A 27,068-nucleotide genomic window follows, 5' to 3' on the forward strand; every position below is an offset into this window, starting at 1 on the left:
TTCATATGTAGTCTCAACTCCCACCATTAAAGGTTTGGAGTAACCACCCTTATACATGTATTGATTATTTTCATAAATAAACTCCCCACCATATGAGGATATGATCATCACCAAAGCCATTTTTTAAAAACAAATACAATAATATAACTCGATTAATATTCACACGTATAAGGTGGATTTGACCCGTAGTATGCAATCCACTATTGTACTATCTCAAATATAATCGACTTAGCAGTCACATTTTCAAAGTTCTCAAATACACCACGCAATTTCCTATGATTTTCCCTCACTTCGCAGTCAATTTCACTCACTTCTAGGGCAACTTCAGTCACTTCGCATTGAAATTCACTCACTTCTTGGTCCTGAAGTGATTGGAAATGAGTGCAAAGTGAGTGTGTGTCTGATTTTTGGGCTCAATTATAATTTCCATGTAAATGGGTAACAATTATTCACCTAGGTAATTACCACATCTTTCCCAATGTAGATGTGACAACTTACCTTTTTAACACTTAAATTGAGAAATTTACAAAATCAATGTGAGGCCCACCGTGATGTATGTGATGTATCCATACCGCTCATTTGTTATGCTAGCTGAATTTACAGAATGAGCAAAAAAATGGGGCAGATCCAAAGCTCAAGTTGACCACACCATTGGAAACAGCCGGAATCGAACACCTACCATTAAAAACTTTTTTGGGGCCTTTCAAGGTTTTGCATATAGCTAATATTTGTACTTTCCCCTTATCCATGTCTATGTGACCCTATGAACAGGTTAGATGGTGAAAACAACTAAATGTGGGCCCAGTTAAGGAAATAACTTTCAACGGTATAAGAATTAAGGTCATTGTGTTCCTTTCGTGTGAGCCATTTGAGTGTTGGATCAGCCTCATTTTTGGTCTGATGCCTCAAAATGTTATAATAAAATAGATGGACGGGTGTGGATATATCATATACATTACAGTGGGGTCCGCATATTCAATTCCATGCATTTTTTTTATGAAGGGAATTGACCGTGAAATGCATGGAATTGTCCATGAAGTAAAGGGAATTGATCGTGAAATGCATTGAAATGACCGTGAAGTGAAGGGAATTGACTGTGAAATGCATGGAATTGACCATGAAGTGAAGGAGAATTACCGGAATTGACCGTGAAATGCATGGAATTGACCGTGAAATGAAGAGAATTGACAGTAAGATGCATGGAACTGACCGTGAAGTGAAAGGAATTGACCATGAAATGCATGGAATTGACCGTGAAGTGAAGGGGATTGATCGTGAAATGAATTGAATTGACCGTCAAGTGAAGGACATTCGCATGGAATTAACCGTAAAATACATGGAATTGACCGTAAAGTGAAGTGGATTGACTGTGAAATGTATAGAATTAATCGTGAAATGCATGGAATTGACCGTGGAGTGAATGTCTTATTGGAATTTTGACTCGTAGTGTTAAGAAATTCACAATTTCAGAGAAAGCAACAAATGCATTCAATATATAACATTCATAGTCATATTACAAAAAAAATGCACTATAAATTCACAGTCATATTACAAAAATGCACTATAATTTGACTAGTAAAATACGTGAAATTGACCAAGTAGTATATAAAGTTGACCGATCAATTGAGTATATTAACAAGGAACAAGGTGAAATTAACCACCAAACTTCGTCAAATTGACTGTGAACTTCTTTAAGTTTATTAGATAGCCACGTAAAATTGACTTAGCAATGCATGAAATTGGCCATTGGAAATTGACCACAAACTTCTAGGTAAACGCTTAAGAATGTGCTGAGAATTTAAGCTTTAAGGTAATTGATCGCGAACTCTAATCACTCCCTAAGTAGAATGCACTTAGGCTTGAATAGAATGCAACATGGAAGATGTAACGCGACAATATGATGAAGATTCTATGAAAATTTAGTAAAGAAAATGAGTGAATTTAAGAAATAGGGATGATACAGGTGAGTCCATACGTGTATTTGGGCATAAAGGTCAACGAATTGCGTACTGAGTAACTTAGTACGCTTAACGTACTACTGAGTAAACTTTGTGGGTCCCACATTCATTCATACATTTTATTGACTCTGTCCATACATTTTAGAAAATAATTTTAAGTGTTTAGCTCGAGTATTAAGCGTATACAAGGCTCAAAAGGACCACACCATCCGAAACAGTATGAATTGACAATCTACCATTGAAAATTTCATGGGGGCCAAGGAAGTTTTAGATCAATCTTATATCTGTGTTTTCACTTCATCCATGTCTTTGTGATATTATGAACATATTGAATGACAAATAAACATCACGATGGGCCATAGAATGGTTTCAACGGTGAAAATCATCATTCCCATGGTTTCCTGTGGTATGGTCCACTTGAGCTTTAGATATACCTTAATTTTGGGCTCAACCACTAAAATGATCTCAAAACATCGGATGGACGGAGTGGATAAGACAAATACATTCACGTTGGGCCCATTTTCTCAGTTTATTGAGTTAATATATGCCACGCGTACAGTTTCTAAGTGCTTGGGTATCAAGCGTCATATCCTCCTGAGTATCATATCATATAACTCCAACCTTCCAAAAACAGAACCTGCAAAATGAGATTTGCTAATTCCACGCGCATGTGAAATATGTACACATACACACGTGGGTGATTGTACCTAATGTGTCACATATGTGAGATCTGACCTCTCCATATTTTGATATACAATACTTAGGATTTCATATGTAAAACTCAATCCATTTGAATCCTCAGGTTGGCGACAATATATAAAAAAAAATCAATGGTCAGAAAATAAAACCATCATTTTACCTTGTCAGCTGTGGCTTAATTTAAAAGTAAAATAATCTGATATTTAAAATCAAATGGAAAGTTCAGATCTGATACACGTATTTCATATTTGCACGTGAGTCGCGTGTGAATGGTACGACAACCCACGCGCGTGGAATTAACAACGTCTCAGAACTAAACTTCCAGGAACTGTCTCATAAACCTTCCAAAAACGTCTCACCTTCTCTTATAATAAGTCTTCTGCAATCTCCGAAAACTCATTCGATTTTCTTCGTTGGATTCGTGTAAAAGTGATTTCAGAATTTCTCAAGTCCTGTTTCGAAGTGGGAATCCAGAGGCATAAGCAATGGTGACGATGCTTTCGTATGTGGGTAGAAGGAAGCACAACACAACATTCGGCTTCAATCCGGACGTTGCCTTTTCTTACATTGTAAGCTTCTTCTTATTCTTTATTGTTTTTGGGTTTCTCTCTTTGTCGTGAATCCCTGTGCACGTTGGGAACGGGATTTCCGAATTCCCTTTTTTACCTATTTGCTAGTCAGTGTTTGAAGTATCAGTATCATTACATGTTTCTGATAGACGGTCCGGATGGGAAGGCCAGCAGGATGGGCCATGCTACAGATATCAAATGGTGTCCAATGTGTCCCAGAAGATCTTATGCCATTAATTGGTAACTTGCAAATGGATGGTTAATGAAAGGTCCACATTCCAATTTAGAAACATCTGTGGCATGGTCTGTCATGGTGGTGTCCCAAATGATGAAGGGTCTGTTCTCTAAAATGTGGGCCCTGCTTGTTGGAAATCATGGCCTAATTCATTGGCATTCCTGGGTCCTTAATTCTCTTTTCCACAGGATCAAAGGCTTCAAGATGTTTTGGGCCATTTTCAGAAGGATTTCGAGAGAGACATTTCTGCAGATAATCTGGGTATGTATGAGAATTCCACCTCAAAATATATAGTAAATCTAAGCTGAGCTAGGATTGGTAAATTGCTACTCATCACCAGAGACATTGACTGGAATGCAGGGATTTTGAAATCAGTGTGGTTTTTATAGTTCCAACCATCCAATGTAGCACCCACCTAATAGAAGGTCCAGATTCACCGAATGTACAGCCATATGTGTGGTTGTGAATGGCAATTGACCTAGTCCAATTCAACAAGACAATCTCCAATGCACTTTATTTTTAGAAAATTCCATTTCCATGTGCATTTGTCTTAATCTTGTGTTTTCTCCATTCTGTAGTAGAATTTTATCAACATTATGTTTTGTAATGTTTGAAACAGAAGGTTCATTACATTGGCACTTGAAATTTCTTGGTTTCCTTTAATTACTTGTTAGAAGAAGTAGCTTAACTGTGTATTTTGATGGGTTTCTTTCGGCAGCTCTAAGAACTCAAATTTTACAATTTAGATTGTATCAATGAATATATTTGTTGTGGGTGTGTTTGTATTACAATTGAATTGAATTGCGGGTATTAGTCTAGCTCCTGTGACAAATACTGTCGAGATTTTGTAATTCCATTGGCATTTGTGCACGTGAAAATTTTAATGATATTATTGCCTTGATATTGTGAGATTTTCCAAGTTTCAAAAGTATTAAATTTTCAAAAAATTAACCCAAAATTAATTTGAAAATTATTTGTAAATTTAACTGTTCATTATATAATTATATATTAAAAAATTAAAATTATTTACTAACTAATAATAAATATATGTATTTTTTTTTGTGAGATTTTTACGATATTGTCCCGAGATAAACTTCTAATTTTGGAAATCTCTTGTGAAATTTCTGAGAATGAGATTTGTCATTATGGTCCAACAATTGAATTTCCTTAACATTAGAATCAAGGATCTGGGCTCCAAATTGCAGTTATGTTATTTTCAAGTTGTACTTGATAGAAATGTTACTACAATTTGTGGTCTACTTCCTCATTTCAAATGCTAGGAAACATCATTAGCTTATGTGCTTTTGATGCAGGACGGTCTAAACTAGAATGCATGCGTGAGCACAAAAATTATCCAGCGAAATAAACTAAGCAAATCAATTGAATCATAGTAAAGATAATAATAAAGGGAACATGCAATGGTTGTAGACCATCATCACAATCCTGCTGTACCATATTCAAATCATGTGTGGATTGGATTCGGCGAGGAATGGGACCTCCCGATCTTGCATGGTTTCAATCCAACAATTAATGCAGCTTCTCTAGTCCAGAAAATCAAAGGATTTCTGAAATAGGGGAGGCTGGAAAATCTGAGAGAGGGTTGGGATCAATTCTCAGATTTTCAGGGTCAATAGCAACAAAATAAAATAAAATAAAATAAAAAATGCTAGGCATAGAAAGAGAAGAAGAAGGTTGGAGGGCTAGAAATAGAATTGAGAAGAAGAGAAGAGACTAGGGGAAGAGAAGAACTTACCATAGAGAGAAAGGGGAAGGAGGCACCAAGCGTTCATTAAAAAAAACATTATTAGGTCTAGGGTAGAAAGCACCCTATTTATAAAATTCAGATTTAAAAGAAAATGACTAAATTACCCCTATAACAAAAGAAAAAAAAAAGCGCAAGACAAAGCTTTCTAAATAAAAATAAAAAAATAAAAAAATCTAGCGTAACAGATCAGTCTTCTAACTCATCTGACATGTGTGTCCTCCTAATGTGAGGCCTTCAATTAATCCAAAGACATGTGTAAGGTCTTCAAAATCATCCTTATTTATGCCATTAACAAGGTCTTCAAAATCATCCTTGGTTGTGCCATGAACCATCATCGAGCCATAAAGATGTATTCATCGGTTGCCTCCATCTTTGATAAACTTTGAAGGGTCTGATGTCCTCATCAACTCCCCTCAGGAGAAGAACTCGGCTCCGACGAGTTAAAACTTTTGTGCGTCTCGAGAAGGTCCGGATCAATCCGCTACAGTTTCACTCTGTAAGCCACGTGGAATTGGATGGTGGCTTGTTCTTCCATTTGACAATGTACCTTTGGAAGCCCTCATCTCGTGTGGAAACAATCTCCTGATCCACTATCCCTTCAATCTCTTCCTTATGGTCAATTGATGGTGGAAGGGGTGGAGTAGGTTGAGAAGTAAAGTCAGAAAGTGGCCAAGGGTGGGAAGAAGAAACAATGGAAGGGTTAGAACAGAGGACTAGATCTTCCACATTGATCGTCGGATTCATTCCCATTTCAGGTGAAAGGTCTACCTTGTACACATTAGACCCAATTTTACACAATACTTTGAATGGTCCAGTACTGCGAGCTTGTAATTTCTTAGCGGAACCCGGAAGAAACCGCTCTAGTCTAATCCGAACCATTACATAATCCCCTTCATTAAATTCTGTCCACCTACGATGTTGGTCAGCTGAACATTTATAATTATCATTACTCGCATTTATTCACTGTCTAACATGTGCATGCAAATCATGAATGTGTCGTGCAAATGCATTAGCTGACTCAGAAGATCTTTGGGTAACTGACATGGGTAACAAGTCTATGGGCATCCTAGGTTTGTACCCACTAACAATTTCAAATGGACTTAACCCTGTAGATCTATTAACTGAATTGTTGTAGGCGAACTCGGCTATAGGTAGAATCAAATCCCAAGTTTTCACATGTTCACCCACTAAGCATCGTAAGAGGTTTCCAAGGCTGCGATTAACCACCTCAGTTTGGCCATCAGTTTGGGGGTGGTATGCAGTAGAAAACTGCAAACGTGTTCCCATCATGTGCAATAGCATCTTCCAAAAATAGCTGGTAAATTTGGCATCATAGTCAGACACTATGGTCTTAGGTAAACCATGGAGACGAACCACACCATCGAAAAAGACCTTAACAATATTAGACGCATCTGAAGTTTTAGAACATGGGATGAAATGCGTCATCTTAGAGAAGCGGTCCACAACAACAAAAATGGAATCGTGCTTTTTAATCGTCTTGGGAAGCCCAAGCACTAAATCCATGCTAATGTCTTGCCACGGAGCATGTGGCACAGGTAATGGCGTATATAATCCAGAAATTTTCTTTTGTTGCTTCGCCATCTGACACGTTCTACACTGCCCTAAAATTTTGGCGACATCTCGCTTGAGACTTGGCCAGTAGAAATGATCCTCTACGAGGGCAATAGTCTTATCGCGGCCAAAGTGGCCAGTTATCCCTCCTGAATGAAGCTCCCAGACGAAGAATTCACAGAGGGACGTACGAGGAATACATAAATGATTTCCCTTAAAAAGGAATCCATCTCTCAACACGAAATCTCTCGCACTTTGCTGATCACTCGAGAGTGACATATAGGTACCCCCAAATTCTGGACGTGTGAGGTACTCATCTCTTAGTTGCTCAAAGCCGACAACTCCAACACTCAAAGAATTGAGCAACGCCACTTTACAACTAGGGGCATTGGCTTATTTATTCTCTAATCCGGCCTTGTGTTTGAAGATAAACGAATACTCTTGAAGGAACGCAACCCCCTTAGCATGCCTTGGGTTAAGTTTCTTCTGGGAGTGAAGATAACGTAAGGCCTCATGATCAAAGAATAAGACAAATTTTTGCGGTAGGAGGTAGTAGCGCCAATGTCTCAAAGATTGCACTACTGCATAGAATTCCTTATCATAGGTAGAGTATTTTTGTTTTGCCTCATTCAGTTTTTCATTGAAATAGGCAACGGGATGACCCTCTTGACTCAGGACTCCACCTATACCAATACCAGATGCATCACACGCAACTTCAAAGACTTTAGAAAAGTTAGGAAGGCGCATGACGAGAGCTTCGACCATCTTGCCCTTAATTTCTTTGAAATCCGTAAATGTGGCTTTCGACCACACGAATTCTCCATACTCTCTGTAATGGGAGCCATAATCATGCTAAAACTCCTAATGAATCGACGATAGAATGTGGTTAAGTCATGGAAGCTTTGCACTTCATGGATGTTCCTCGGTTCGGGCCAATTAACTATGACCTTGACTTTCTCTGGGTCTGCACGCATCCCTTCTGCTGACATTATAAACCCTAAGAATACAAACCGACTGGACATGAACGAACATTTTTTAAAGTTAGCGTATAATTTCTCCGCCCTAAGGACGCTACAGACCAACTTCAAATGTTCAAGGTGTGATTCTCTAGTGGTGCTATAGATCAAGATATCATCGAAGTACACCACTAAGAATTTCTCCATGAACGGTCTCAAGACCTGGGTCATCACCCGCATGAAAGTGCTGGGTGTGTTAGTGAAGCCGAAAGGCATGACCAACCACTCATATAGCCCATCCTTCGTTTTGAAGGCTATCTTCCATTCATCACCTAGGCGTATACGGATTTGGTGATATCCACTCTTGAGATCAATTTTGGAGAAAATGGTGGATTTAGCCATCATGTCTAACATGTCATCAAGCCTATGTATGGGAAACCTATACTTGACCGTGATTTTGTTGATGGCTTTACTGTCCACACACATGCGCCAAGTGTCGTCTTTCTTAGGTGTCAGTAAAGCGGGTATGACACACGAGCTCATGCTCTCCTGGATGAAACCCTTTCGTAGGAGCTCATCTACCTGCTTCATCAACTCTGCATGCTCTGCAGGGTTCATCCTATAGTGAGGAAGGTTTGGTAGAGTCGATCCAGGGATAAGATCAATGGCATGCTGGATGTCCCTCATGGGTGGCAACTCATCCAACAAATCCTCAGGGAATACATCTCTGTACTCCTCTAAGACCGGGGCTACCTCATGGGGTAACTCTACTGATACTTCTAGTGTAGCCTCTCTAGCCACTAAGGCATACACTGTCGAATCCTCCTCAGTCTCTCTTTCAAACTCTTTAGTTGTGATGATGTGGAGAGACTTGGGTGTGGATTTCCTCACTTCTTTAGGCTCACTAGCCTTCTCACCTTTGTTATGTGCAGTGTTTTGTGGTGGCATAGGATTAATTTTGATCTTCTTGCCGTTATGCATGAAGGTACACGCATTAGAACGACTGTAGATCGTGACATCATTATCGAATAGCCACGGTCTGCCTAAGATGATGTAACCTACATCCTTGGGCAACACATCACACCACAGGGACTCCTTATAAGACCCAAACTTGATGGGTACAAAACATTGATGGGTGACAGGAAGGGAAGTCTTGCCTACCCATGAGACTTTGTACGGATCAGGATGAGGGGTGGCCTCTAACTTTTTAGACAGCCTAAGGTGCTAGTGGAAATTACATTCTGGCAACTCCCATTGTCCACTATCACCTTACAATTTTTCTTGCCACACTTGGCGATCGTGTAAAAGATAGTGTGGCATCATCACCCACCTCATCCTCTTCACTCAATGATCCTACGGGCTTATATTCTTTGACTTCAGAGTCGCCCTGATTATACTCATTATCCTGGGAATCGCCTATGACTAAGGCTTTTCCTTTGCTCTAGTGGGACACCGAGTTGCAAAATGGCCGATATTCCCACATTCGTAGCATCGCACATTCTGTCCTCCACCTGGACCAGCACCAAGGACGCCCTTTCCCTTATCATCCCTAGGCCTAGGCGGAACATTTGCCTGCGCCCTGGGTTGATTACTAATGTTGGGTCGAGTTCCCTGAGAACCATTCCTAACATTAGTCTCGGGAATCGAACCGTCTTGTGACAGGAGTCTTCAGATACTGATCTACTTCCTGCACCACTTGGTACATATCGTCCAAATCTGTCACGGGACGAGCCCAAAGCTCACACTGAAGATCCGATCGAAGGCCAGTCTTGAAATGCATGAACGTTACTAGAGGGTCTTCCTCAATGTCACACCGCATCATAAATTCCTCAAATTTTGCGATGTATTCCGTGACAGGCATGGATCCTTGGCGTAAACATTTCCATTGTTCCAGGAGCTTTTGGCGATAAGAGAGAAGGAGGTACTTCTCTCTTAGTATAGTTTTCATCTCGCTCCATTGGGTAACGGGAGCTCCTCCCACTCGTTCAATCCTACGCTCTTTATTGGTCCAATATATCTTCGCTTGCCCCACAAGCTTCATTTTGGCAAACTGCACTTGTCGGTTCTCTGACATCTCATGCCACTCAAAATAGTGTTCCTTGTCAGCTAACCAATCAAGGAATGCCTTGGGGTTAAAGCGACCATCAAAGCTCGGGGCATCAATCCTGACATTTTTCATGGCCCTCTCGTCAGGATCAAAATGGTCCTGATAGCAATTTTTGTGGCATGTAGATCCAGAATCAGGTTAGAAATTTCTGTGGCATGTAGATCTGGAATCAGGTTAGCAATTTCTGTGGCATGTAGATTTGGAATTATCTAGACAATCCCATATGAGAAAACAGATGATCCTAAGTTCAGATAACTCGATCTAACAAAAACCATGCAAAACCTAAAGCTTTGATACCAAATTTGATGCAGGACAGTCTAAACTAGAATGCATGTGTGAGCAAAAAATTATCCAGCGAAATAAACTAAGCAAATCAATTGAAATATTCACATTCCACATCATAGTAAAGATAATAATAAAAGGAACATGCAATGGTTGCAGACCATCATCCCAATCCTACTGTACCGTATTTAAATCATGCGTGGATTAGATCCAGCAAGGGATGAGACCTCCTGATTTGAATACTGTACCGTATTCAAATCATGCGTGGATTTCTGGAATAGGGGCAGCTAGAAAATCTGAGAGAGGGTTGGGATCAATTCTCAGATTTTCAGGGTCAATAGAAATAAATTAAAATAAAATATTAGGCATAGAAAGAGAAGAAGAAGGTTGGAGGGCTAGAAATAGAATTTAGAAGAAGAGAAGAGATTAGGGGAAGAGAAGAACTTACCACAGATAGAAAGGGGAAAGAGGCACCAAGCTTTCATTAAAAAAACATTTTTAGGTTTAGGGTAGAAAGCACCATTTTTATAAAACTTGGATTTAAAAGAAAATGAATAAATTACCCCTATAACAAAAGAAAAAAAAAACGCACAAAACAAAACTTTGTAAATAAAAAAAATAAATCCCGCGTAACATATCAGTCTTCTAACTCATCTTACATGTGTGTCCTCCTAATGTGGGGCCTTCAATTAATCCAAGGACACATGTAAGGTCTTCAAAATCATCTTTATTTATGCCATTAACAAGGTCTTCAAAATCATCCTTGGTTGTGCCATGAACCATTAGCGAGCCATAAAGATGTATTTGTTGGCCGCCTTCATCTTTGATAAACTTTGAAGTGTCTAATGTCCTCATTAGCTTTCCTCTTGACTAAAGTGGAACTGCACAATCTAGTTTGCTTGTGCATCCAAACGCATCCTGGTTTTGGTCTCTCTAGGACCTTAGTTTATTTGATGTTGACATGAAATCTTATATGAGTCTGACACCGTTAGAATGCACTGATAAGCCATACAAATTGCCATTCATTTTGTGGTAAACAACTGAAATGCTACATTAGGAATGTAATTTGCTTGTTTACATAAACAAAGAATAAAAAAGAAGTAAATTATTAACTGTAAAGTAGTGAAATTTTAGAATGTCACAATTTGATCATGTAAACATAGCATAGGAATAGATCAGACAATGTGTCATACACTGTTATGTTCGTCATTTTAAAAGTCGGTGACTTATATCTTTCAAAAAATAAAATAAAAATTGATGACTCAACTCAAAACTCAGCGGAGTCAACTTTACTTGTTAATATTTCAAGTTGAGTCACAATGAAACACTCTCCTCTAGGTGACTCAGTCTTGACTTAATCAGAATCGTTTAAGTTGGCTTTCTTAGGGAGAAGTTAGAATTTAAAATAGAGAAGATGATTCAAACTTGTGACCTCTACTAGTAGAGTCACCATCTCTAACCAATAGAAAACAATGAAGGCTTTTGATCTCAATATCTATTTTTCATAGCCTTTAAAACTTAACTATGTGAATATTTATTACACCAATAAATATATTTAATTTAATTATTAAATACCTAGGCGAGTCAATTAAAGAATTGATCGAGTCTTGGAGTTGACCCGACCTAGCTAGACATGGGGTTGAGTCCAGTTTTTGAGTTCTTGAACAATAGTAATGTTACCTCTAACTTATGCTATAAAATTTAAATTGATACCTTAGAAAAATCATAACATTAAAAAATTGGATTGTCTGTTGGAAATGTGAACTGTTAAGAAACAAGTCTAAGAAGGCAATAGAATCATAATACGGACAATGACAAGAACTTCCAAAAGTAATTTGGTGTTCTTACCTTATAAATCTATTGATTTTTCACGAGCTTCATTTTGGAATCTTACAAGAGCGGAAAATTACAGAAAGATTTGGCACCTCTTTCCTTGCATTAACCATAAGGAAAACGGTTCCCCATTAGTCTTATTTGAAGTCATAAATTATTAGCCAAGGTTCATGCGACGAGGGTAAGAACAGTTTTGAGGTTGATGATCTTGCTATGCCAAGGAGCGTAATTACAAGGTAGATACATATTTTGAATGGGTGTGCTTATAGCACACCGATGTTTCGATTCCATAAATAAGGAAGAATGATCGGTTATTATCTTCGAGATTAACGTGGTAAAAGTGTATAATGAAACTACTTGTTAATGAGGTTTGGTTTAGGAGTGAAGTGGAGGAAGTGAATGCAAGTTTATAGGATATGCTTTTTTCTTTGTGCTCATAAATGGGTCTCTAAAAGACTTTTTTAATGATTTTCAGGGGTTTGGCCTTGTCATCTTTCTTGTACAATATGGTAGTAGAGACTCTTAGGCAACGAATTATCAAACCTAACTAAGAGGATGTTTCAGGTGGAAATTTGGGATTTGGGCTACAACTTCTTTAAACTTATGTAACTTATGGAAGAGTAGTTAATGCTTAAACAAAAACTAAAGCATTCCTAACTCACAGTGAATTAACCATGCATTTTTATTTATTTATTTCGTCTTTGATATTTCATAGATGCCTTAAAGCATTTTTTGTGATTTGATTTACAATAGGATGGTATTCAAGCAGAGTGGTCTTGGTTTTTAGCTCCTTTGTTATAGGGCTGTCAACAGCAATTATTATATGAACTGGCCTGCAATCAAAGATGGTTTCTAAATCTTCAATTTAAGTAGGCATTGTTGAACTATCATGATTTTTTGTTGCTATTATTGATGTCCTTGATGTCTTGATTCTTGAGTCTTCGTGTATATACTTCGTAGTATTATGTTATATTAAGCTTTCTTTCTTTTGTTATTTAAGCTCGAGATTTACTTGTGAAATATTAGACATATTGATAAACTAGGGATATTTTTTTATAATGCATGTATGTTATTATTTTTGTGTACATGCCTTTATGTTTTTCAAAAAAGAAAGATTTAAGATAAGAATATATTGGAATCTTTTGTCAAGGTCGCCTTCAGATTTTCATATTCACTTCCCTTACGACCACTTGCTTCCCTTTATAATGACAATGCTTAAGTCTACGTTCAATCCTCTTCATCAGGTCGAGGTTTCTTGATATTTTTTAACTGTTTATATGTAATTCTGCATCAAGTTATTGATTCATTGACTTTTTTGTTACCAGGGACGAAATTTGGTCAGCATGGATCAACTCCTATAATTATATGGTAAAGTGGATGGACGGAGTGGATAAAAGTATGTAAATCAGTGAGCCCTATAGAGTTGACTCGGTCCACAAAGTATTATATGAACCCATTTTGATTACAATTGGAGCGATTTTGATTACCGTGGGCCCCATAAAGTATTATATGAACTCATTTTGATACAATTGGAGCGATTTTGATTATAGTGGGCCCCATAAAGTATTATATGAACTCATTTTGATTATAATTAGAGCGATTTCTTATGGCAGCGTATGCTTTTTGGGCCCCATTAAAAGAAAACTTATTATTTAGTGCATTGTTTTGTAATTTTTTTTAATTTCTAAATATGCAAATATGTGTATTTAGGCATGCCCTGAAGTTTTACCGAAAAATTCCATCAATTTTCCCCATTATTCGCTATTTTTCAGCGCATTTCCGGTTATCGGCGATAACGATATTATATCTTTATCTCCAGTCAACGAAACTTGTAGCGATACAGACAACTTGAACACTACATACACCAAAAACTCGAACTCGATTTTCCTAAGCCCGACTAAAGGTTTGAACAGACCTCAATATGGATGTAAGATCCTATTTCTATATGATGTATGAATGCTGCATATTTTCAAATTTAACTAGAACGAAAACACAAATCTGGAAATTCAGACTTATATCTCATAGGACCGTGAATCTGAAAAATTAGGTTAACAATTTCTGTGGCAAGTAGATCCGGAATTAGGTTAGAAATTTCCATGGCATGTAGACCTGGAATCAGGTTAGCAATTTCTGTGGCATGTAGATTTGGAATTATCTAGACAATCCCATATGAGAAAACAGATGATCCTAAGTTCAGATAACTCGATCTAACAAAAACCATGCAAAACCTAAATCTTTGATACCAAATTTGATGTAGGACAGTATAAACTAGAATGCATGTGTGAGCAAAGAAATTATCCAACGAAATAAACTAAGCAAATCAATTGAAATATTCACATTCCACATCATAGTAAAGATAATAATAAAGGGAACATGTAATGGTTGCAGACCATCATCACAATCCTACTGTACCGTATTCAAATCATGCGTGGATTAGATCTGGCGAGGGATGGGACCTCCCGATCTTGCATGGTTTCAATCCAACAATCAATGCAACTTCTCTAATCTAGGAAATCAAAGGATTTCTAGAATTGGGGTGGCTAGAAAATCTGAGAGAGGGTTGGGATCAATTCTCAGATTTTCAGGGTCAATAGAAACAAAAAAAAAAAAAAGGCATAAAAAGAGAAGAAGAAGGTTGGAGGGTTAGAAATAGAATTTAGAAGAAGAGAAGAGATTAGGGGAAGAGAAGAACTTACCACAGATAGAAAGGGGAAGGAGGTACCAAGCTTTCATTAAAAAAACATTCTTAGGTTTAGGGTAGAAAGCACCATGTTTATAAAATTTGGATTTAAAAGAAAATGACTAAATTACCCCTATAACAAAAGAAAAAAAAACACGTGCAAAACAAAACTTTCTAAAAAAAAATAAAAAAAATAAAAAAAATCCCGCATAACAGATCAGTCTTCTAACTCATCCTACATGTGTGTCCTCCTAATGTGGGGCCTTCAATTAATCCAAGGACACATGTAAGGTCTTCAAAATCATCTTTATTTATACCATTAACAAGGTCTTCAAAATCATCCTTGGTTGTGCCATGAACCATCATCGAGCCATAAAGATGTATTCATCGGCCGCCTTCATCTTTAATAAACTTTGAAGTGTGTAATTTTCTCATCAGCTTTCCTCTTGACTACAGTGGAACTGCACAATCCAGTTTGCTTGTGTATCCAAACGCAACCTGGTTTTGGTCTCTCTAGGACCTTAGTTTATTTGATGTTGACATGAAATCTTATATAAGTCCGACACTGTTAGAATGCACTGATAAGCCATACAAATTGCCATGCAATTTGTGGTAAACAACTGAAATGCTACATTAGGAATGTAATTTGCTTGTTTACATAAAAAAAGAATAAAAAAGAAGTAAATTATTAACTGCAAAGTAGTGAAGTTTTAGAATGTCACAATTTGATCATGTAAACATAGCCTAGGAATAGATCAGACAATGTGTCATACGCTGTTATGTTTGTCATTTTAAAAGTTGGTGACTTATATCTTTCAAAAAATAAAATAAAAATTGATGACTCAACTCAAAACTCAGTCGAGTCAACTTTACTTGTTAATATTTCAAGTTCAGTCACAATGAAACACTCTCCTCTAGGTGACTCAGTCTTGACTTAATCAGAATCGTTTAAGTTGGCTTTCTTAGGGAGAAGTTAGAATTTAAAATAGAGAAGATGATTCAAACTTGTGATCTCTACTAGTAGAGTCACCATCTCTAACCAATAGAAAACAATGAAGGCTTTTGATCTCAATATCTATTTTTCATAACCTTTAAAACTTAACTATGTGAATATTTATTACACCAATAAATATATTTAATTTAATTATTAAATACCTAGTTGAGTCAATTAAAGAATTGATCGAGTCTTGGAGTTGACCCGACCTAGCTAGAGATGGGGTTGAGTCCAGTTTTTGAGTTCTTGAACAATAGTAATGTTACCTCTAACTTATGCTATAAAATTTAAATTGATACCTTAGAAAAATCATAACATTAAAAAATTGGATTGTCTGTTGGAAATATGAACTGTTAAGAAACAAGTCTAAGAAGGCAATAGAATCATTATACGGACAATGACAAGAACTTCCAAAAGTAATTTGGTGTTCTTACCTTATAAATCTATTGATTTTTCACGAGCTTCATATTGGAATCTTATAAGAGCGGAAAATTACAGAAAGATTTGGCGCCTCTTTCATTGCATTAACTGTAAGGAAAACAGTTCCCCATTAGTCTCATTTGAAGTCATAAATTCTTAGCCAAGGTTCATGTGACAAGGGTAAGAACATTTTTGAGGTTGATGATCTTGCTATGCCAAGGAGCGTAATTACATGGTAGATACATATTTTGAATGGGTGTGCTTATAACACACTGATGTTTCGACTCCATAAATAAGGAAGAATGATCGGTTATTATCTTTGAGATAACGTGGTAAAAGTGTATAACGAAACTACTTGTTAATGAGGCTTGGTTTAGGAGTGAAGTGGAGGAAGTGAATGCAAGTTTATAGGATATGCTTTTTTCATTGTGCTCATAAATGGATCTCTAAAAGTCTTTTTTAATGATTTTGAGGGGTTTGGCCTTGTCATCTTTCTTGTACAATATGGTAGTAGAGACTCTGAGGCAACGAATTATCAAACCTAACTAAGAGGATGTTTCAGGTGGAAATTTAGGATTTGGGCTACAACTTCTCTAAACTTGCGTAACTTACGGAAGAGTAGTTAATGCTTAAACAAAAATTAAAGCATTCCTAACTCACAGTGAATTAACCATGCATTTTATTTTTATTTTTATTATTATTATCATTATTTTTTTGTCTTTGATATTTCCTAGATGCCTTGAAGCATTTTTTGTGATTTGATTTACAGTAGATTGGTATTCAAGGAGAGTGGTCTTGGTTTTTAGCTCCTTTGTTATAGGGCTGTCAACAGGAATTATTATATAAACTGGCCTGCAATCGAAGATGGTTTCTAAATCTTCAATTTAAGTAGGCATTGTTGAACTATCATGATTTTTTGTTGCTATTATTGATGTCCTTTTTTGTCTTGATTCTTGAGTCTTCGTGTATATACTTAATAGTATTATGTTAAATTAAGCTTTCTTTCTTTTCTTGTTAAAGCTCGAGATTTACTTGTGAAATATTAGACATATTAACAAACTAGGGATGGTTTTTATAATGCATGTATGTTATTATTTTTGTGTACATGCCTTTATGTTTTTCAAAAAAGAAAGATTTAAGATAAGAATATATTGGAATCTTTTATCAGGGCTGCCTTCAGATTTTCATATTCACTACCCTTATGACCACTTGATTCCATTTATGATAACAATGCTTAAAGTTTATGTTCTATCCCCTCCATCAGGCTGAGGTTTCATGATATTTTTTAACTGTTTAAATGTAATTGTGCATCCAATTGTTGGCTCATTGACTTCTTTGTTACCAGGGCCTAAATATGGTCAATATGGATCATTTTTACCAATGCATCTAAGGAATCCTCTTACACAATCACAGCCAAAGAATCCTGTGAATGTACACAGTAGCAATATCCCCAAATTGCTTAAGAAATTTGAGGTAATTTTATTTTTGGAAATGTGCTAATATGTTTTTACTGTAAATAGGATGGCAACGAAATGTGGATCGTCAATGTATAAAATTTTATTATATTTTGACCTAATGCTTTCATGATTTTCAGAATATGGATTCGAGCACCACAAAGAATACTCTCCCTGTACATGAAAAAAAGAGTCTGAAAATCCGCCTTAAAATTGGCGTTGGCAAAGCACCCAAAAGCAATTCTGCGAGTTTTAGTAGTTTGGATTTTAAGAATTGTCCATCATCTCCAATTGAGAGTACCCTGGAAAATAAAGATGAAAACTATGAACTGCCCTCTTCAATAGTGCAGGTGTGTATTTTACTTGGGATTGTTGACCTTTTATTAATTGAGAGCTCCTAATTAATTCATCATCTAAACATAATGTTAATTACTGTGTGTTTTATTGTTTGTAAGCAGGCTAAGGCATTGCCAGTAATTCCTGCGAATACTTCACTTTCTCTTGCTTCCGATTCTTTCTGCTTAGAAGAGAAGGACAATCCTTCCACAAGGAGTAGCAAGACGAGGATTGATTATTGTGAAACAAAATTACTGAAGGTAAATATGTGCTGAATGAACAGAATGAAAGTAATGAATACAAAATTTCACTACAAAAATAAATCGGCAATCCATAAGAGTAGGATTTTGATGATGTGCAGCAGCCTGCTCGAGATTCGAAGAGAATTGGGCCATCACCTGCATTTGAAGGTGACTCATTTATTCTAGAAAAAGAAATACACAAGCAATATATGAAGCTGAAACTGTCAAAACGTTATCGTAAAGGTTAGCCGTTTTCTGAATATATTTAAGTTGCTGCATTCTTGTTGGAATGTCTTTTCCTTGTGTCTTTTTTCCCATCCATTTTTAGTTATTTTTTTAGATTTGGATATTTTTATGTGTAAGTAGTCTTTTGTTATGATCTACACTGCTTTTCATGATAGTTTTATACTCTTTTCTTTCTCTTTTTATTAATAATGTTGAATTAATGATTGCACATATGACAACAGGGAATAAGAAGTGTAATTTGCAAGGCTGCTCCAACATTACAAAAAAGAGGAAGCAATGCTCTGCAAGTGTGGCTGAAAGCAATTTGAATGAGAGTACAATGGAAAATAATGGTGTCTTCTCAAGTGCTAGAACATCAACAAAGTTATTTGGTGAGATGCAAGGCAAGTCCAACATTACAAAAAAGAGGAAGGAATGCTCTGCAAGTGCAGGTGAAAGCGATTTGAATGAGAATCCAACTGAAAATGGTGGTGTCTCATCAAGTGCTCATTCATCAAATAAGTTGTTTGGTGAGTTGTGTATAGATAGGGTGTAAAAGTGGTTTTTGGACAAATTAAGATGTGAATTGAACAAGAATTAATGAACATTTTACCTTTTTCAGGAAATCTAAGACACCCAATTCAGCTTGCTGAGGATACCTTGAAAGAAGCTATTGATTTGAAACATTCAACTGACCGTTTAAAGGTAGCTACAGTAAAGAGGATTTACATGATCCTCAACTTGAGGATATGCATTGTATCATCAGGGCGTCAATTGGTCAAATCATGTTTTGGTTATCCATGCCATTAGTCTGATGGGATCCACAGTGGATGGGCCATGGCTTATGAACCTCCTCAATGACATTCCTACTTTTAGTTGGTGGTGGGCAAATAGACTTGAGAAGAGAAACACAATAATAGTTCACTTTCTACTGAAAAGGGGCCAAAGATTTTGAAGCATGGTTGGTCAACTCCATCCATTGTGTGGCCTATCAGATCAACAGTTTGGATCACTGAATCATGGGCCTCACTTGTACAAACTGAAGATAATCATCCTTGTGTCAAGAATCATAAAATTTCTATTGACTAGATTTTGATTTTAAGTCATTTCACCGTTCTAGAGTTCTTGACCTTTTTGCTTTTTGGCCTAAATGTGCAGAATGTAGAATCGGAAGTTGAAGTTAGTGGCATATATCTTCGTGCAACTTTAAAATTCCTACTTGCTGCATCGATGTTCGAGGTTTGCGACATGGGAAGCGCAACACTAGGAGAAAAAACTCAGTCAACAGAGATCTATATCGACACATCAAAGATGTTGAAGTAAGTTCTATGCCATTTTGAGAAGAAAGTATGGTTGATTCATCATTCATAAAGATAGCTAGGCTACTGCTATGTGCATTTTCCACTAGCACTAGCCTGGATTTTGAAATCGTCGGGCTAGGCTATTCGAAATTTTGATTTTGTTTGACCCAAGCCCAGGCCATTGACAGCCCTACTTTCTACCACTTCTTAAACAATGTTGACTCATCTACCATACACATGAATATATATATATACACACACACACACCCACACCCACACACACACACACATACATATGGATTCACATTTGTCGTAGAAAGGCTGAATACAGAAAATCCAGTCGTTTTTTTTATTTTTTTATTTTTTTTAATTAATTTTTTTTTATAAATTTTTAATGCAATTGCAAAATCATGGGAAATATGAATTGTAAATTTGTAATGTTTTAATGTATGCTCCGATTTTACCATTTGAGAAGTTAACAAAGTATATTCAATCTAGAATGGCATCACAATCTGGTAATTTGCACACATTTGAAATCCAATATGCTAGGTTCCTGATGTAATCTGATTTTTGGATTAATGAGAATTTTGATTCCCGAAGGAATAAATGAAGTAAATGCACCACACAAGAATATTTGTATAGAGAGGGATAAACAACATGCTGAACTTGAAATGTTTGCACTACAGGCACTTAAACAAGAACTTGTAAAACTATAGTGCCTTGCACATCGTAATCCTACTCTTTTTAGAATCCCAAAAGCATTCGAGAGTCAACAAAATCAACTGGAATAATCTTTCAAAAAATAGTAGTTATAGTTCTAGAATTTTAGCCCCAAAATCAACCGCAACAGTCCAAAAATTCAGCACACGGTGGAACATACTGTGGGCCTACAACATTCCCCTTTGTTTTCAAGAAATACTTCACCCAAGTAATAGACATCAGAATCTAACTTAATTCAACTCATCGTCATAATCGGCATGTAATGCATCCAATGCAAAATGATCAACAGGCCCAAAGTCTGTCTCTATTTATGCCCAATTCTGTGACCAGGCCGATTCAAGGTTTCAGATTGCAAATGTTGCCAGATTAAGCCTACCCATTCGTGAGTTACGTTTTGTTGTTAACAGAAAAACCAGGGTCTGAGCCAAGAGAGTTGTGATATGCTGTTGACAAAATTACATCTTTCTCATTAGACTAAACATTTGTTTTCTCATGTTGTTAGAGAGGATTTACTTCATTGATGATGAGCTGGCAGAATGGAGTGATCTGGTCATCGCTTTGTATAGGGAATTCTCCCTTGTTATCTGGAATTTTCTTCCCTTAGCTCAGTCTTCTCAGCTTCATAGTTTCAAAATTTGAAAACCTTACTTGATTCGATGTTCACCCGGGTTGAGTCAATTTGAAGACTTGACCCGACTTGACTTGATAGTTAATAACTATAAATTGAAAACAGTAGGGAGGACAGGAATTATTAAAATTACTTTAGTTTATATTATGATTATAAATAAGAAAATGAGAAATGCTTTAGTGCTCTCAAACCGTACTATAAGTCATAGTGTGCCTAGTTGCATTGGTCCACTTGGACAGTCCAACTAATCATTCTGAACTTGTCTATGAGGTCTGGATATAATTTTGCGGACTACCATGCAAAAACCTTTTTTTCTTAAGGCACCATGCAAAAATCATACTAATCTGATGATCTGCTTCATCCTTGATTTGGCCTTATTTTCTTTAGTCATCATTTTTCCATGCAGTCCGTGATTCTTTAGAATCATGAGCAATCCATGATGGGCCCTAACAAATAAATGGATCAAATGTTCGATTGGTCCTATTTCGTGTAAACAATCTTGACCATCCATATTAAAGGCCATTGACCCGCAGTTAATATTTGATGGGTTGGAGCATTTCACTAAGAAAATAGACAAGCAGTTGGCGCGTTGCTTGGTTGTTGATTGCTCTACCTCTTTATAAGAGGTCTTTGATTCGAATCGTGCCCATATTTTTTTTCCCTCACATTTAATTAACAAGAGGTCTGACAATGCAAGTGACTCGACTTGAGTTAGAGCGAGTCGCATTGAGTCGACTGAGTTAGGGACTTGGCTTGAAATCTCTCCGAGTTGAGTCGACTTGGCTTGTAATCTCACTGAGTGGAGTTGACTCAGCTGAGTTTCAAGTCGAGTCAGCAAGTTTTAAAACAATGTTCAGCTTATTAAAATTTCATTATCTTCAAAAACAGAGTATGATTCACCAGTCTTCAAGAGCATATCAATATAATTTCTCATGTGCAAATTTTTGAATGTGTTATGCTCACCGCCGAATATCTAGAGTTTTTGGACATTTGTGTTGTGCACCAAATGGAGTATCAAAAAAAGGATGTACGTGATTGAATTTCATATTTACTGTTTACTATCCCATACACAGGCAATGCGCCATTTCTTTCGAGCATAATGGGGAGATTGCTGCCGCCGCTCTTGCATACAAATGCGTGGAAGTAGCATATAAGAGAGTTATATTCTCTATGAGCTCCCATATACGTCAAGACGGACACGAATTACAGGCATCTCTTCATGGTCATCCATTCGGTAATCAAACTAGCTCCACTTGTTCTCTTATTTGGAGAATTTTGCGTTCATTTTGTCTTTCTTGTTGATTTTCAAACCTTTCTACCCTTTTGAGAAGAGATGTAAATTGTAAAGACTACTGGCACAAGTCCGATTTGGATCCATCTCTTGGCCACATGTCCCAGATATCCAACCCAATCGTCAGGCGAGCCCACCATGTTCGTTCCCTGACCAAGGAATGATTCGATATGTTGTTGAGAGGAGCTACACTCATATGCTGAATGCAAGCCACTACATGATTTATTGTACAATTGATTCCTTTTGTATGCATTTGGCTGACGTGATGAGAGGACACAGCTGATTTTGGCAAAGGCACATGGTGTTACTCACCTGATTGATGGCCCTGTTTGCCCACGTGTGTGGAGTGCAATGTTTATATGTGTTCCTCCTAGATTAATCTTACTCACACAAGGAGGCTGCTCTGGTGGTGCTCTTTCTGTATTGATGCAAGGTGTAGTACCTGTGAAAGATCGATGGTAAAACCTACCTATGGGAAACCTGACCACCATCCAACCATGGACAGTTGGTGGAAGCTGTGGAACCTGCTTCAACCTTGTCTGATTTTATCCAGTCACACTCTTGATGAACCATTTTGAAACACCCAATGTGAACTTTGCTATGGGTCAATCTCATTACTGTCCAGTGAATGGGAAGTGGGTCCCACCTGCTTTAACTTGTTAGGTGTTGATTGGGCCGAGTCAGCCCACTTCCCAAAGATAAGTTTCACCCAGAGTGAAATTTCTTTCTGAGATATTCAACCCAGATTCTATGAAGTTATGTTGAGAAACATTCTATGTTGTTTTATTCTTTCAGGCCAAAAATCATCTACATTTTCTGCTCTTGATGTAACCAATGTCTGTCAGGATGGCGCACCCTCTGGGTCAGAAGCGAAGGGAATCAAGCTGCTTGCCAGCAGAGCCACCTGTAGCAGCCCGCACCTCCTTAATTATGTAAACTGAATCTTAAAACAACTGTCGTTCTCTGTTTCCTTGTAAAATCCTAGCAAGCTACTACTGAAATGTGGAAAAAATTAACTTGGATAATTTCTGGCTACTCAAAATGCACACATGCTAAGATTTTTGCTATTTCTTTCTAAATCAGAAGCTGATAATAGGATTCTTCTATTTGTTTTGTAATTAGTGAAATTACAAGATTATAGAGTACAAATGGGATCAACAATTCAGTGATCCATGCCTTGAGGGATTTTGAATAATGTGGCCGATCCACTACAAAAGTTTCTACGTTAAGCACTTAAAGCTTTACATACAAATCAAGGTGTGAGGCCCACCATAATGTTTTAATAACATCGAATCCATCCATCAATTCTTCCAACTATTCGATTTCCTTGGTGCCCAAAAATCAGACTGATCCAAAACTCAGGTGGGCCATAACTGAAGGAGCAGTTGGGATGGGGGCACCCACTATTCAGCACCTTCCAGATTGTATGTGAGGTGCACTGTGCTCTGTATATTCCTTTTAATCCTTTCATAAGATGCATCCGACTAGGATGAATGGACACCTAAAACATCAGGCCATTCCAAAACGGAGGTGGGCCACAACCAGTGATTTTTAGGGGTTTTAGGCATGATTTTACAAGCTGTGGCACAACTGGGTCTTCGATGAAACTGAGTTTTGGGATCCAAGGAGATAGGAGGCACTCACATTATAGACAGATTGGTTGTTGTTAATACATATGGTGGGCTGCATACCACAATTTGCAGATTGAGCTTATCCTAGAAAAGTTTGTATTGGATCTGCCCTCTTGAATTATCATTGTCTCCATTGATGGAACAACCTTTCTATTGTGAACTGGGCTTCTTTATTTCCAATTTACTTTGAGAACACTTCTAAAATTGAGTAAACGGAAGCCACCTCTGAACAGTTGTTGGAAGCGTGAGTTTGATGGGGTCCTCCCCCAGAAATCCAGGGAGTTAGTCCATCAAGGGCGGGTCCCACCACATCAAGGTTTTTAGATCACTGAATCATGGGCTCCACTTGTACTAACTGAAAAACCAGGGATAATATACATATCCATGGTCTGTGGATATATAAAAAGTATAACGAGATCTGCTCTAATGCTCTGACTGCATTAGGAACACATTTCATGGGCTACCATGGCAAAATCACAATGATTGGATGATCTAATCCATCCGTAACTTGGCTTTATTTTCTATAGCCATACTTTTTTAAATCCATGGATGGGATAGTTAGGATTGCCTGGCAAAACTGATTCTTTAGAATCTATGATGGGCCCTAGCAAATAGATGGATAAATTGTTGATTGGACCCATTTTTGGGTAAATGATTTCAATCATCCATGTTTAAGGCCACTGTTCAAATGGTTAATATCTGTCAGATCAGTTTCATGTTTTCATGCTAGCCCATGAAATATCAGTTGGACATAATGAACAGTCTGGGTCAATGAACAGGACTGTAAGTGTCCCATTACAATGCAACTAGGTGCACTGTAACTTATGGTGGTCTAAGAGCACTGGAACATTTCTCAAGTATAATTCCATTGTACTTGAAGCCTGTTCATCTTGCAAGATTTATCTTGAGGTGTTATATGATACTCAGGCTGCATGTGATACTTGATACACAGCACTCAGAAATTGTGCATATGTGATATATTAACTCAAGTAAACTGACTAAATTGTACAGCCCATTGTCGCAAAGTCACATCCCACCATCAGATTAGTTAAACAATCATAATCTCTGATTTGTTGGAACCTTTTGTGGAAATAGGACCATTGGATATCTTTCACTCCTAACCATCCATAAATGTCCATGTGTGCAAGTTCTAAGCAATTTCTAAGTACCTGAATATTATCTATCAAACTATGCCAGAGTATCAAAGTTTTTCTCATTTGTCTTTGTGCACTTATTAACTGTGCTCTTTTTTTACAGGCTGAATATGTGAGTTCCGCAATGGACGCTGCTCAGAGATCACTATCAGCATTGAAGGCTGCTCAGTGGAAATATGGGTTGCAAGGCATCGCAGCTGTGAAAACAGCACTTGATTTTCACTTCCATGACATGGATGGATTCGTACGCCTGGTCCGGCTAGCATTAGAGGAGATCGACATCTAAACCATCCATCACAAAGATACAAATGGACAGGAATCTCAGCATTTTGTGGAAACACTGTACAGCATCCCACACCTGTGAATCCAAATTTTGAAGCTCCAGATGTATAAGTATATATATGTGTATGAAAGTGACCACAGCATTGAGTTTTTTTTTTTTTCAAATGCAAGGCAAAAGCCTGAATACATGTAAATTGATTTCTCAACTGTAACGTGATTCTTTGGCATCTGTAAGAGAGACTCAATGCCAAAATGCTGCTGTTACAAATAATGTATCAGTATTGTACAGCTATTCTTTAGGTAAGAAAAGAAATTTCAAGTTTCCATCATAAATCATACAACAAGTTTTTGTATGAAGAGAAGTTATGTATTGGATTTGTGGCCTTTATTTTTGCACTGTACTCTTTTAAATTCTAACAAGTGGGGCTCATGGTTTGGACATTGTGTCCCTACCATGCCAAAAACATCCTTGATAGAACCATCTTAAACTTTTAATTTTTAGGCTACAGGTAGTTAACAAAAGAAATACAAAAACAGTCCCCACCCAAATGAAAGATGTGCACTCCAGTGGTACTGGTTCCATCCTAAGCTTACTGTGGCACCAGGCAGATGAGGGGCCTATGTGATGTATGTAGGACATCCAATCCACCCATCAGATGCCCGAGCTCATCTTAATTCCACATGTGAAAATTCAGCCTGATCCAACACACATGTGGGCCACAAAACAAAGGAACAATATGGATGGAACCACCAACCTTGATTTGCACTAGGGCCCACCTGAGTTGCGAACAGCCTGTTTTTCAGAGTGAGCGTTCATCCAGTCTAGATAAAGGGTATGAGTAGTCTGGATTACAATTTTGAAATTATTGAGTTAACATGTGTCACATCTACAATTTCTCATCACCTGTGTATCAAGCGCCATAAGCAGCCCTAGATGCCATTTAATAAATATAAAGTGCTAAAAACTTAAAAAGTGTTGAATTGTATTTTTGAAATTATTTTTAGGGATATTTTCTTTTAAAATTGAAAAGGAATTTTAATGCACCACCACTTTCAACATTTAACCTTTAGAATTAACTTATTTTGAGCGCTCATCACTGAAATGTGATGTTTTAAGTAATTTTCACTTATTTAAATCATTTGTCAAATCCAACTTATCGAGTGCTTTATTAATTTTTGATAAAAATTTAGGTCTTTTTTTCCTCTTCTGCTCTCCTCTCTTTACTTAACACTAAAGGCTGATTGTTGGAAGTAGTAGTCCATTAAAATTTCTTCTCACTTATAACTAAAAATATTTCTAAAATGAATGCAAAATTATGCTTAGGTACTTCAAGTTTTCAGCCATAAATTAATTTTCAGAGCTTATTTATGTTAACTCCACCCTTCTAAAAGTAAAGCTCCACTCTAGTGGATTCCCAACATGAGGCACACTATCATTTATGCACCTTTCATTCGTGCCATCCATCCATCTTGACAGCTCATATTAGAGCATGTTTTAAAAAAATGAAGTAGATCTAATCTTAGGTGGACCACACTGTGAATGCTGGAATTAACACCTACATATTTTTATCTTTCTTTTTCATGTGTGAGCTTACTTGCATTGATGATATAGTTGACTTGGAGTTGTCACTAGTCAATTAGCTCAAAATTCTGTAGTTGGCTAGATCCCGTAGAATCCGAAGAACTAGAGAATCTGGAGACTCTCTTTCTTTGAAATGACTATTAATCTGCAAC

The 27,068-nt window shown here is 37.2% G+C and overlaps 1 protein-coding gene across 3 annotated transcripts; it reads left to right on the forward strand.

Annotated features, from left to right (window-relative positions):
- The first annotated feature begins 3,060 nt into the window (after positions 1-3,060).
- On the forward strand, positions 3,061-25,956 carry LOC131223683 (cysteine-tryptophan domain-containing zinc finger protein 7-like). 3 transcript variants are annotated; one of them, XM_058219147.1, is made up of 12 exons: positions 3,061-3,226; positions 3,650-3,722; positions 17,416-17,543; positions 17,665-17,874; positions 17,983-18,120; positions 18,204-18,345; positions 18,570-18,857; positions 18,950-19,032; positions 19,486-19,646; positions 22,050-22,210; positions 23,063-23,199; positions 25,156-25,956. In XM_058219147.1, exons 1-12 carry the CDS (start codon positions 3,143-3,145, stop codon positions 25,336-25,338), a joined length of 1,788 nt encoding a protein of 595 aa, XP_058075130.1. In that variant the 5' UTR covers positions 3,061-3,142; the 3' UTR covers positions 25,339-25,956. The 3 variants fall into 3 exon arrangements, with proteins under 3 accessions (XP_058075130.1, XP_058075132.1, XP_058075131.1); XM_058219149.1 differs by having other exon boundaries at positions 18,225-18,345; XM_058219148.1 differs by having other exon boundaries at positions 18,222-18,345; positions 25,156-25,955.
- The last annotated feature ends 1,112 nt before the right edge of the window (positions 25,957-27,068 follow it).

The sequence above is a fragment of the Magnolia sinica genome, chromosome 13 (genome assembly GCF_029962835.1).
Source record: "Magnolia sinica isolate HGM2019 chromosome 13, MsV1, whole genome shotgun sequence".
Lineage (NCBI taxonomy): Eukaryota > Viridiplantae > Streptophyta > Magnoliopsida > Magnoliales > Magnoliaceae > Magnolia > Magnolia sinica.

Excerpts from the sequence above, each read along its gene's own strand:
- LOC131223683 (XM_058219147.1), top strand. The coding sequence starts at position 3,143 with ATGGTGACGATGCTTTCGTATGTGGGTAGAAGGAAGCACAACACAACA. Across the intron at positions 3,227-3,649 it reads ACGTTGCCTTTTCTTACATT|GATCAAAGGCTTCAAGATGT; the intron begins GTAAGCTTCTTC and ends TCTTTTCCACAG. Across the intron at positions 19,647-22,049 it reads GACACATCAAAGATGTTGAA|GCAATGCGCCATTTCTTTCG; the intron begins GTAAGTTCTATG and ends TCCCATACACAG.